Source organism: Lutra lutra, chromosome 3, assembly GCF_902655055.1.
Source record: "Lutra lutra chromosome 3, mLutLut1.2, whole genome shotgun sequence".
NCBI classification, from domain to species: domain Eukaryota; kingdom Metazoa; phylum Chordata; class Mammalia; order Carnivora; family Mustelidae; genus Lutra; species Lutra lutra.
Genome location: NC_062280.1, coordinates 50288029 through 50301639, shown reverse-complemented (window position 1 = coordinate 50301639; position 13611 = coordinate 50288029). Strand labels below are relative to the sequence as shown.

The window sequence follows — 13611 nt, the reverse complement described above, 5'->3', positions numbered from 1 at the left end:
TGATTGGTTTGCAAATATAGAACCATCCTTGCATCCCAGGAATAAATCTCATTTGATCATGGTGAATGATTGTTTAAATGTATTGTTGGATTCGGTTTGCTAGTATTTTCTTGAGGATTTTTGTATCTATGTTCATGATAGAAATCAGCGTGTAGTTCTCTCTTTTGTGGTCTTTATCTGGTTTTGGAATCAGAAAATATTAGCCTCATAGAATAAATTTGGAAGCTTTACCTTCCTCTTCTATGTTTTTGGAATAGTTTGAGAAGAATAGATATTAACGCCCCCTCTAAATATTTGGTAGAATTTACCTGTAAATCTATCTGGCTCTGGACTTTTGTTGTTGAGAATTTTTAAATTGCTGATTCAACTTCGTTGCCAATAATGAGTCTGTCCAAATTTTCTATTTCTTTCTGATTCAGTTTTGGGAGGTTATATGTATTTAGGAGTTGATTCATTTCTTCTAGGTTGTCCACTTGGTTGGCATATAATTTGTCATAACATACTTTTACAATCCATTGCACTTCTGTGGTGTTGGTTGTTATTTCTCCTGTCTCATATCTGATTTTGATGCGGGTCTCGATCCCAGGACCCTGGGATCATGACCTGAGCTGAAGGCAGAGGCTTTAACCCACTGAGCCACCCAGACGCCCCCTGTTTTGTTTTTTAAGTACACTTTGTACTGGGCATGGAGACCGATGTGGGGCTTGAACTCATAACCCTGAGATTAAGACCTGAGCTGAAATCAAGAGTTAGACACTTAACCAACTGAACCATCCAGGTGCCCCTACAGTCTTTGTTTTAGAGTCTATTTTGCCTGATATAAATATTGCTACCCCAGCATTGTTTTCAATTCCATTCACATGATAAATGATTTTTCATCCTTTCACTTTTTTGTAATTAATTATTTTTATTAACATATAATATATTATTTGCCCCAGGAGTACAGGTCTGTCATTCGTAAAGCTTACACATTTCACAGCACTCACCATACCCCATACCCTCCCAACCTTTCACTTTTAATCTACATTTGTCTTTAGGTCTAAAATTAGTCTCTTGTAGGCAGCATATAGATGGGTCTTGTTTTTTGTTTGTTTATTTATTTATTTATTTATTTATTTTTTTAAAGATTTTATTTATTTACTTGACAGAGAGAAATCACAAGTAAGCAGAGAGGCAGGCAGAGAGAGAGGAGGAAGCAGGCTCCCCGCTGAGCAGAAAGCCCGATGTGGGGCTCGAACCCAGGACCTGGGATCATGACCTGAGCCGAAGGCAGCGGCTCAACCCACTGAGCCACCCAGGCGCCCCTGTTTGTTTTTTTTTAAAGATTTTATTTATTTATCTGACACAGAGAGACAGCCAAAGAGGGAACACAAGCAAGCAGAGAGGGAGAGGGAGAAGCAGGCCTCCATCTGAGCAGGGAGCCTGATGCAGGGCTCGATCCCCAGGACCCTGGGATCATGACCTGAGTTGAAGGCAGATTGCTTAACAACTGAGCCACCCAGGTGCCCCAATGGGTTTTGTTTTTTCAATCTATTCTGTCAACCTGGGTCTTTTCATTGGATCTTTTAGTCCATTTAACATTCAGAGTAATTATTGATAAGTATGTACCTATATAATTTTGTTGCTTGTTTTATGATTATTTTTGTAGTTCTCTGTATTTTTTTTTCTTCTCTTGCTCTCTCTTGGTTTACTGGCTTCTTCTCATATACTTGGATTTCTTTATATTTTTGCATGTCTATTACTAGTTTTTGATTGCCATTAGTTCTATATATATATAACATTTTATGAATATAGCATATAACAATTTAATCCATATTAAGTTGATGGTTGCTCAAGTCCAAACTGTCTTTACTGCTTTCCTTGCCACGTTTTAGGTATATGGTGTCATACTTTATATCCTTTTAATTTGTGAATCCCTTAACACATTTTTATAGATATACATAATTTAACTCTTTCTGTGTTTCCCACTATTCTCACTCCTACTTTTGATCTTTCTTTGCACTCAAAGAGTCCCCTTTAAAATTTCTCATAGGACTGGTTTATTGGTCATGAATTCTTTTGCTTTTGTTCATCTGGGAAACTCTTTATCTCTCCTTCTGTTGTGAATGGTAGCCTTGCTGGATAGAGTGTTCTTGGCTGCAGGTGTTTTTCTTTCAGCACTTTGAATATGTCGTGCCACACAGTCCTGTCCCGCAAAGTTTCTGCTGAAAAATCAGCTAAAAGCCTTAGGCAGTTTCCTTTCTATGTAATTGTTTTCTTTTCTCTTGGTGCTGTTAAAATTCTCTCCTTATCACTAGTTTTTTGCCATTTAAAAAAAAGATTTATTTATTTATTTATTTTATAGAGAGTGAGAGAGCACACGTAGGCGGAGCCACAGAGGGAGAGGGAGAAGTGGTCTCTCCCTGAGCAGAGAGCCCAATGTGGGACTTCTTCCCAGGATCCTGAGATCATGACCTGACCCAAAGGCAGACACTTACTCAACTGAGCCATCCAGGCACCCCAACTTTTTGCAATTTTAATTACTGTGTGTCTTATTGTGGACGTCCTTGGGTCAATTTTGTTGAGGGAACTTTATGCCTTCTGTATCTGGACTTCTGTTTTCTTCCCCAAGTTTGGGAAGTTTTCAGCTATTATTTCTTCAAATAAATTTTCTGTACACTTTTTTCTCTTTTCTCCTTCTGGGATCCCATAATGTGAATGTTACTATGCTGATATGGTCACTAAGTTTCCTTAGTCTATTTTCATTTATCATTATTATTTTTCCCTTCTGTTCAGCTTGATTGCTTTCTGTTACTCTGTCCTCCAGGTGACCTACATCTTCTGCTCTTGAAAGTACTGGACTTATGAAAAAGAGGTCCTGTAATGCCTGGCAGTGCAGTGTCCCCTGGTCAGACAATATTTCAGGGGTGTCTCCTATGTGCATTGTCAAGACACCCCTGCTAAAGTAGCTGAGCTGCTTTTGCTTTCAGTCCAGTCATCTGCAGTGGCTCTTATTGCCTATTGTGGGCAGGAGTTGGTCCCTGTGTTGTTAGTGGGCTTGTCTGGGTCTGCATTGGGCTAAAGTTGCGTCAGACTCGGCCTTTGCCAGAAATGCAGTAGCACTGACTGCAGATAAATGTGAGCATGGGGTGTGTGGTGTCAGTACCATAGGCTGCAGTGGAAGAGAAACTGCAGTCACCAGGGACGTGGGTAGGCCAGGTTGGAGGGGATGGATCCATAGGAGAATGTGGAGGGTAGGGCTCACTGTTAGCAAGTTAGGTAGGAGTATTGGTACCAGGCTGGTTCCAGCAGGTGTCCATGTGCTTATGCGAGAGTGGAGGAGGCAGGAAAAGTGAATGGCACCTGCCAGCTCTTTTGTTTCTAAAGAAGTCTCCCAACGATCCCTGCCTATCCAGCAGAGAGTCTGAGATTAGTAAATACACCTCCTTCCTATATACCCCATGCATTTTTCGAAGTGCTGCTTTTATGCTGTGCCTCTGCAGGCTGTTTGTTTTGTTCTCTCCTTAAGGGCAAGGACTCAGTCCCTCTCACCACCCTGGCTCTCCCATGAGCCCAGTGATTTTTCAAGTTCCAGCTATTAAGCCCTGCTGATTTGTAAGAACTTGTGAAATTCAGCCCCTTTGGCTTTCAAAGCCAAATGTTTTGGGGATTCACATTCCCCATGTGGGCTTCCTGATGTTAGAGACTGTCGCCCACCCCCACTCTGTGCCCGTGGCTCCCTTTCTCCCACAGACAGTCCCACAGGTTCATTTAGCTCCCCACCCCATCTCTGCCCTTCCTATCCTCTTCCATATGGCTTCTTCTCTATGTAGCTGTAGAGAGTCTATTCTACTACTCTTCAGCTTGTTTTCTGGGTTATTTACACTGGTGTGTTATCTAGTCATATCCATGGAATGAGGTGAGCTTAGGGTCTTCCTACTCTGCCATCTTCCCGAGAAGTCCCCATGATAACTTTTGAAGATTGAAAATGTGCCTGTATTCAGTTTGTTGCTTCTCAGCTTCAAATACTGCCTTTATTGATGGAAAATTCAGATTGGTCCTTTAAAATGTAACTTTTATGCACAGCTGCAGATTGCTAAGCTTTGCCAGTAGAGAGCACTTGGAGAGATGGGAGAAAGGAGCTTTCTATCTAGTTGTGGTGTGGTTGCCCAGCAAGTTCCTGTGTTGCACAATGTTTCTTTAGCATCCAGCTCCTACAGTGCTGCAGGGTAAGCAGCAGCAGCTTTCCCTGGTAACTATCTAGGATGATTTTTCAGTGGAGGGTCTTCCATAAGCCATCTCTCTCTCTCTCCCTTTTTTAAAAACATATAATATATTGTTGGTTTCAAGGGTACGGGTCTGTGATTCATCAGTCTTACACAATACACAGTGCTCGCCATAGCACATACTGTCCACAATGTTGATCACCCAACCACCCCATTCCTCCCACCCCCCTCCACTCTAGCAACCCTCAGTTTGTTTCCTAAGGTTAAGAATCTCTCATGGTTTGTCTCCTTCTCTGCTTTTGTCTTGTTTCATTTTTTCCTCTTTTCCCCCATGATCCTCTGCCTTGTTTCTCAAATTCCACATATCAGTGAGATCATATAATAATTGTCTTTCTCTGATTGACTTTTTTCTCTTAGCTAATTACTCCCTAGTTCCATCCACATCATTGCAAATAACAAAATTTCATTTTTTTTAAGATTTTATTTATTTATTTGTCAGAGAGATAGAGAGAGTACAGACAGGCAGAGTGGCAGGCAGATGCAGAGGGAGAAGCAGTCTTCCTGCAGAGCAAGGAGCCGGATGTGGAACTTGATCCAGGACGCTGGGATCATGACCTGAGCTGAAGGCAGCTGCTTAACCAACTGAGCCACCCAGGCGCCCGGCAAAGAAGATCTTTAAAGGAGTTTTAGTAGCTGAACTCTTGGGCGTTTTTGGAGCATATTTTTTATTTAATAAGATGAACACAAGCCAAGATTTCAGGCAAATGATGAGCAAGAAATTTCCCTTCATCTTGGAAGTTTATTACAAATCCATTGAACAGTCTGGAATGTATGGAGTCAGAGAGCAAGATCAAGAAAAATGGTTGAATAGCAAAAATTAGGGCCAGTCATCACGTTCAGCCTCCCATCTAAGCTGTTTCTGACCTTTGTGGGGGAAAAGAAAGATGAGCACACCACATTGTGGACTCCTGGCCCCACAGAAGAAAACAGAAACTTCTGGTCTGCCATGGCTCACAGTCATTTCCCATCTATTATGCAAATCCCTGCTTTTGTTTGTTGCTTTCCTTTGCATTTATTGTTAAAGATTACTGTTTAACAAATAAAAGACTAGGAGAAGAAAGGAAAAAAAAAAAAGCTTTTGATCTTGATGAAGTCCCAGTAATTCATTCTTGCCCTTATTTCCCTTGCCTTTGGCAATGTATCTAGGAAGAAGCTGCTGCAGCTGAGGTTGAAGAGGTTGCTGCCTGTGTTCTTCTCAAGAATTTTGGTGGATTCCTGTCTCCCATTCAGGTCTTTCATCCATTTTGAGTCTATTTTTTGAGTGTGGTGTAAGGAAATGGTCCAGTTTCATTCTTCTGCATGTGACTGTCCAATATTTCCACCACCATTTGTTGAAGAGACACCATGCCTCTTTCTGAACAGGCTTCCTGGGCAGGGTGCTTTCTAGTAAGTCTCTAGCAGAATGACTTTTCTTATACTCAGGAACCACAGGAGTCATTCTCTCCAGAAAGGTCTGCTTTTCTCTGGGACTTTTCCTCAGGTTCTCTGTCTCAGCCATAGGAATTCTGGCAGCTCCATTTATCTGCTTATATATCCTTGTATATTTACTTTCCAGTAGTCAGTCCCTATTGCTCCACTCCCCTGTAATAGTTAATAATTTTTATATTATAGTTTCCTTTTTTAAATTCCCTTCTGGTTTCTGTCTCCTGATTGGACCTAATTGATACAAATATAAAACATATATTCTCTATCTCTTAATTCTTAGCATATGGTACAAATATATATGATAGCCTCCACCTTAATGATCTCCACTTGGCTTTATGACTTTTTAAGCTAATTATATTTTATATATCATATTTAATTCTATTTTTAAAAGATTTTATTTATTTATTAGAGAGAGAGAGCATGTGCAAGCAGGGGGAACAGCAGGCAGAGGGAGAAGCAGGCTCCCCACTGAGCAAGGAGCGTGATGTGTGACTCAATCCCAGGCCCCAGGATCATGACCTGAGCCAAAGACAGATATCTAAATGACTGAACCATGCAGGCATCCCTATCATATTTCATTCTAAATAAAAGGCTAATGCCAATTCATTCCTTCATTTAATTAAGGACCTTCTATGTGTCAGTTTCCATTGCAAGGGCCTATAGATACAATAGCAGATAAAAAAAAAAATCCAGCAAAAATCACTGTTCTCATAGAGCTTGCATTCTACTGGGGAACCAAAGCTAGGTAAATGATTAAAATATGTAGCATGTTAAATAGTGGTAAGTTCTAAGGATAGAAATAAAGTGGGAAAGGGGATATGGAATTTTAGGGAGGAGTTAGTTGAAATAAAAGGCCCAGGAAGACTTTATTGAAATTGTGACTTTTGAATAAAGATCTGAAGGCATGATTGAGTAGGCCAAGTGGCTATCTGGGAAGAGTGTTCCAGGCAGAGGAAACAACATGGATAAAGTCCCTAAGTAAAGAGTATGCTAGTGTGTCAAAGTGTAGTAAGGACACCAGTGTGACTGGGCCACAAATAATGGTGTTGGAGGGAGTGAGGGAAGAAATAGGAGATAAGCTGAGAGAAGTTAGAATACAGGGTGAGATGATGATGGGTCTTCTAGATCATAGGATTGAATTTGGCTTTTCAACATTGTCATAAATATACTGTTATTTTAAGAGTTCTTGTTTGTGCTTGCAAAATATTGATTACAAAAGTACTTGGTACTTTAGAATAGAAAAACAAAAAGAACCCTTTAAGATTGTTTTGTAAGTGATCCCCGTTCACTGCAACAAGGGTAGAATTTCAGAAAACAATGTGAAAAGTAGTTTTTGCACTATGTTTTACATGTAATTTTAATTTAAATGAACATCTTGATTCAATTAAATCTAATACTGTGTAAATTTTTCTTTGGCATCATGAGAATCACTGTGAGGTTACTGAGCCTTAGGCAGTAATAGTCCTATTTATAATTGTTTGGCTGTCAACTAAGTGTTCAAAAAAATTTTGTTGTTGTTGTTGTATTTTATAAATACTGTTAAGAATGTGGTTCTTCCAGTGGTGGCCCTAGAGCCAGGGAGTTTGCTTTTATACATTTAGGGTTTGCAGAATGTGATCTCTTCTAGTGGTTTTCTTCACTGGGTGTTTGTTCAAGAGTAAATTAAATGGCTGTGAATATACATTTTAGAATTTTTTTTACTATTTTTTAAAAGATTTTATTTATTTATTTGAGAGAGAAAAAACAAGAAACAGGGCACAGGCAGAGGGAGAGGGGCACAGAGAAGTAGAAGTAGACTCCCCGCTGAGCAGGGAGCCTGATGTGGGGCTAGATCTCAGGACCCTGGGATAATGACCTGAGCGGGAGGAAGATCCTTAACCAACTGAGCTACCCAGGTGCCCCTGTTTTAGAAATTTTAAAAGCAACATAAAACATGAAAATAAACTGCCTTCTCACTAAGAGCCAGGAAAAAAAAATTGAGAGAGACAAGTTGTAAAGTACATTTCTAAAAAAATTCCTTTTCAAAAAATGTTTTTTCCAAAACTTGAACTTGAATGTCATATTAAATAAAATGCTGAATATAGGGCACCTGGATGACTCAGTGAGTTAAGCGCCTGCCTTCAGCTTAGGTCATGATCCACGAGTCCTGGGATCAAGCCACAGCATTAGGCTCCCTGCTCAGTGGGGAGTCTGCTTCTCCCTCTCTCTCTGCCTCCTCCCCCATGCTCATGCTCTGTCTCTCTCTCTTTCAATTAAATAAATAAAATCTTTTTAAAAAAATACTGAATATATAGATATATGAACATTAGTACATTTGTTTTATTTTCAGAGAATGATATTGATAAAAAGATCACATTAAATTGAAAGTAAGCATTATTTTTTAAAAAAGGAATCTCCCAAAGCCACACATAAACATCACAAAGAAAAAAAATTGAGAAATATTTATTTAATATTAATAATTATACCTGAGCATGTATTAAATTAAAAACATTCAGATAAAGTAAATTACTAAAACATAAGGAATACTAAATCAGACATGCAAAAGAATGCTAAATTGAATAAAGAAAATCAAGTTTTAAAAAATGGTTTACAAAGTCATTTAGGAATTTACTCAAAAAAAAAAAGTTATCTATACATATTGTAATTCTTCCCATCCAGTTATTTTTGTAGAACTCAGAATATAACCATAATGTATCTTAAACCTCGGAAGGAAGGTTTGTAAATGATTCAGTTGAATCTCCAGAAGTCATTATAACCTGTCTTTGACCCTATGTATCCTCCTTTCACTATTTTATTGAGATACAGGAGAATCTAGGTCAGTGGTAATAAGAGTCTCATGCTCTACCGACTGAGCTAGCTGGGCGCTTAGGTCAGTGGTAATAGATGGCATTTAATATTCTAAATATTTCACACATCTGGGGCACCTAGGTGGTTCAGTTGTTGAGTGTCTGCCTTCAGCTCAGGTCATGATCCTGGCGTCCTAGGATCGAGTCCCACATTGGGCTCCCTGCTCAGTGGGGAGCCTGCTTCTCCCTCTCCCACTCCCCCTGCTTGTGTTCTCTCCTGCTGTCTCTCTCTCTCAAATAAATAAATAAAATCTTAAAAAAAATTTTCACACATCTGAATATTATTTTCAGGAAAATCTTAGAAAATTTACATTAATCATCATCATCAATAGTAATAATACCTTATATATTAGAATGCATTATACTTTTCAAATTTACTTACATTTTCAATTTCCTGTTGAAATTCCATTCATTGAGATTTCCAAAGGAAACAAACAAAAAACAAAAAAATAATAAATTCTGCACTTGATCTTAGCCAAAAGGCCGAGAAGCAATAAAAAATAATAAATTCTAAAAAAAAAAAAAAAACCAACAACAAAGCCTATGGAGATGAGGAAAAGAGAGTAAAGAAAGAAAGAGAAAAGAGAGAAAAAAATTTGATGAACAAGGAAGTAAAAAGGTATTAGGTGTAGGCAGGAAAACATATAAACATAAACATTATACTAACCTTAAATAGGATTCAACTAATTTAATTTCTCTAGAAAAATAGCTATCTTCTGCCTACTGCTTCTTCTTGTTTATGCTTTGTCACCTTGAATTATACTTTAATTCCTCAAAGTCTAAGCATGAAAACTGATTGAGAAAATCACGTGAAAACGTGAAACTGATTAAGAGGTATATTAACTTTCTAAGATGCTTAAGGCAACACAAATTTACTATTTTATAATTCTGTAGTTCCAAAGTCCAACATAGGTATTTTGGGGTGAAAATCAAGCTGTCACCAGGGATGTATTCATTCTGGAAACTCTAGGGAAGAATTTCTATTTGCCTTTAACAGCTTCCAGAGTCCACTCACACACCTTGGTTCATGGCTCCTTTCTTTCATCTTTAAAACAAGTGACATTGCATCTCTCTGACCCAACTTCTCTTGTCACATCTCTTTCTCTGATTCTCTCTCTTTTTTTTTAAAGATTTTATTTATTCGTCAGAGAGAGAGCACACATACAAGCAGGCAGAGGCTGAGAGAGAAGCAGGCTCCCCGCCGAGCAAGGAGCCCAATGTGGGACCTGATCCCAGAATCCTGGGATCATGACCTGAGCCGAAGACAGCGGCTTAACCAACTGAGCCACCCAGGCATCCCTGATTCTCTTTTTCTTGTGTCTCCCTAATCCACTTTTAAAGAATCCTTATGATTACATTGGGCTAACCTGGACACTAGGCTAATCTCCCGTTTGAAGGAGCCATTAACTTAATCCTGTGGGCAAAGTCCCCTTTGCCACATAAAGTATCATATTCATAGGTTCTGGAGATTGGGATGTAAAATCCTGGGAAAGGGGGTGCTAGTCTGCTTACCACAAAAGCTTATATTTAAAGTCCCATTCTCTGACCACTACCTCCTGTCTCTCTGCTGCATCCCCCTCATCCTCTGATTCTACAATCCTTATGGGATCTTCACTTCATTGAGTCTACACTTCTTCACTGTCTCCCATTTCCTCAAACTCCCCTCTTCCCTTCTTATCAAAATAAATTCCATGGGTTATCATCACAGTCCCTCCTTTATGCAATCCCCTACTCCCTTGCCCATCTATCGTCCTACTTACTTGGTGAAAACCCAGCTCTGATGGCTCCAGGTCTCCCCCAATCTGTCTTTGTCTTTGTGTAGCTGAACATGACTGGAGGAAAACATAGCCTCGCTGACCAGCAAGTCAAGTCCATACCACAAATTTGACATGAGCTCTTGAGTCTGCCTGATACCCACATGGGATTTTTCCGGTCCATTCTCTTTCCCACTTTCCTAGAAGACCCTCTCATGCCTTCTCCTGTCTTCTCAAACCTCATACATTTACTTCTTCATCCTCACTCTTTTTTTTTTCTTTTAAAGATTTTATTTATTTATTTGAGAGCGAAAGAGAGAGAGAGAGAAAGCATGAGTGGTGGGGCAGAAGGAGGGGAACAAGCAGACTCCCTGTTGAGCAGGGAGCCTGACACAGGGCTCAATCCCAGGACCCTGGGATCATGATCTGAGCTGAAGGCAGATGCTTAACTGTGTGAACCACCCAAGTGCCCCTCTCCATACTCATTCTTGGCTCATGACTTAACTGTTTACTGAGTGAGAAATTCAAGACAAGCAGAAGAGAGCCCTGCAGATTCCCACATATCTCTCTACAGGTAAGCTTCTGTCCTCACACTGTACCTTCTTCCTAATGGATCTTTGAAGTTAATCCAGGACATCATGATCTTGCATGTAGAAATCAATCTTTATTTCTAATAACTCTTAACTGAAGTCTAGTCATTTTCTTCAACTGTGAATGTAGGTAGTAAACCACAGTAGCAGGGCCTATGCTTTTGTCATGAGACAGTTTTTGTATCTACTTCAGAATATTGTACACATATGTATCACTATTTTAAAATTATGGTAGTTATGGGGCACCTAGGTGGCCAGTCGTTAAGCATCTGCCTTCCACTCAGGTCATGATCCCAGGGTCCTGGGATCAAGCCCTGTGTTGGACTCCCTGCTCAGCAGGAAGCCTGCTTCTCCCTCTTCCTCTGCTCCTGCTTGTGTTCCCTCTCTTGCTGTCTCTCTGTCAAATAAATAAATAAAATCTTTTAAAAATAAAAGAAAAGAAAATTATGGTGCTTATTAAGTACACTACTAGATATTATTTATAGCATTAATGTAGAAACACATGCATTAAAATATCACAGATTTTATTTTATTTTATTTTTTTTAAGATTTTATTTATTTATTTGACAGACAGAGATCACAAGTAGGCAGAGAGGCTGGCAGAGAAACAGGAGGAAGCAGGTTCCCTGCTGAGTATAGAGCCCGATTCTGGGCTCCATCCCAGGACCCTGGGATCATGACCTGAGCTGAAGGCAGAGGCTTTAACCCACTGAGCCACCCAGGCACCCACAGATTTGATTTGAAAAATGATTTTATAATGGTGTTTCAAAATAATTGATTTTCTTTGTACTCCTTTGTATTTTATGAATTTGAAAACAATACTGAGGGGATGCCTGGCTGGCTCAGTTGGTAGAGCATGCGACTCTTGATCTCAGGGTTATGTGCTCAAGCCTCACATTGGGAATGCAGCACACATAAAATTAAAAAAATTAAAAATTAAATTAAATATAAAATAAATAAAACATAACATGAGAAGTAGTCATAGGTTTCAACTGTTAAAGGATACATGGCATAAGAGGGACTATGGGAAGGACCACCCATGCTGCTATCTAAAGCCAGTCCCTCCATTTGTGCACTAGAACCACTGTCCTTTGACCCAAGATGACAGACGTCCTCCTTTTACCCCTCTAGATCTATGCTCTGACTTCCTGCTTTGGACCACAGAGCTGATCTCTGTGAACAGCACTAGCCAGGTTTCCTCATATTCTGATTTCTCTTTGGGTTCAGATAGTAGGAAGCACCAGCAGGACATTAAAGTATAGGAGGAGGGAGAAACTGGGGTATTTACCTGTGATCCCTTCCCAGAGACTTGGGTTGGCAGAACCGTATTTCAGCTTCCATTGGGCAACCCTTTTCTATCAAGGAAGTTCACATTCTGGATTCATATATAACTGCCCTGATTTTTCTCTTCCAGGGTATCCTCCTTCTGTGATGAGCATTTAATGATTCACCATTCTTTGAGGGCTTTCTATAAAGTCAGCTCACATCTCTGTGATAATCTCTTCAGTTTCCCTCTTTTGACTATGTCATCTCCTTCCTGCCAGGACCCTGACTACTGTCCAGAAAATGGCCCCAGCATCTCTCATTTCTCTAAGTTCATTCCCATCAAGAAAGTCTTCTTTCAACCCAGTTTTCCTGATGGCTCCATTTCCTTGATTGCCAGACTCACTGTCTCCCGTGATCTCCTCTACTTCACTCTACAGGAACACTCTGGTGGGCCTTAGCCTCCACCCCACAAAGACTGCTCCTTAAGGTCACCAACAATCTTCCTGTTGCTGAAGCCAGTGGTTTTTCTTAGCACTCATCTTTGTAGATCTGCTGGCAGCATTTAACAGTTGATCACTTTCTCCTCCTTGATAGGTTTTCCATTAGGCTTCTAGGACCCCAAGGGATATTCCTTCTAATTTATCCTTTGCTCCTTCTCAGTCTTCTCTGCTAATCTTCCTCTTCCAGGTCTCAGTTCTTAGCCTTTTTTTTTTAATCTATACTCATTCCATTAGCAATTTTATTTATTTATTTATTTATTTATTTGACAGACAGATCACAAGTAGGCAGAGAGGCGGGCAGAGAGAGACAGAGAGAGGGAAGCAGGCTCCCCACCGAGCAGAGAGCCCGATTCGGGGCTTGATCCCAGCACTCTGAGCCACCAGGTGCCCCTCCATTAGTAATTTAATAAGGAAGTCTCTATTTCTAACACATAGTGTACTAATTTATCATGTTTTATTATTGTTTCTCTCCTTGCCCCAGAACATAAACTCCCCAAGCCTGGGGATTTTTGTTCATTTGGTTCTTGAGTGTTTCCTAAGTGTCCAGAACAGTGCCAGGTACAAACATTTTTTTAAAAATTTAATTGGATAGTAACCATTACCCCTCATATAAAAGGTAGCAACTATGACTTCTTCCTTCTATGAAAGCAAAGCCATAAAACAATAAGGAAAAAAAGTTAATGAATAAACATATCAAGTTGTCATGGGATTATTCATTCTAAATGTAAATACAGGGGACTGAAGCAAGATCAGTAGGTATGACTGTAAATAAAATTTAGCTTTTAATAAAAATCTTAAAATCAAACTTCACATGAAATTGTAACATATATATGACAGACATGAAATTATATATCTGATATATACTGACTTCTTATAAGTCAATAAAAGATTATATAATTAAAAAAATGGGTGAAAGACATGAAAAAATAATTCACAAAAGAAATAAAACTGATCAAAAATATATA

The 13611-nt window shown here is 39.4% G+C and overlaps 1 protein-coding gene across 1 annotated transcript; it reads left to right on the top strand.

The window, feature by feature from the left end:
• The first annotated feature begins 4107 nt into the window (after positions 1-4107).
• LOC125095532 (protein CEBPZOS-like) lies at positions 4108-5339 on the top strand. Its single transcript, XM_047722016.1, has 2 exons — positions 4108-4208; positions 4861-5339. The coding sequence occupies exons 1-2, from the start codon at positions 4108-4110 to the stop codon at positions 5084-5086; spliced, it is 327 nt and encodes a 108-aa protein (XP_047577972.1). The 3' UTR covers positions 5087-5339.
• Positions 5340-13611: the final 8272 nt, after the last annotated feature.

What these genes read in the sequence shown, in the direction of transcription:
- LOC125095532 (XM_047722016.1), top strand. Translation starts at nt 4,108, where the DNA reads ATGGGAGAAAGGAGCTTTCTATCTAGTTGTGGTGTGGTTGCCCAGCAA. An exon ending in AGCTCCTACAGTGCTGCAGG is followed by an intron (nt 4,209 to 4,860) that starts GTAAGCAGCAGC and finishes TGAGCCACCCAG; the next exon opens with GCGCCCGGCAAAGAAGATCT.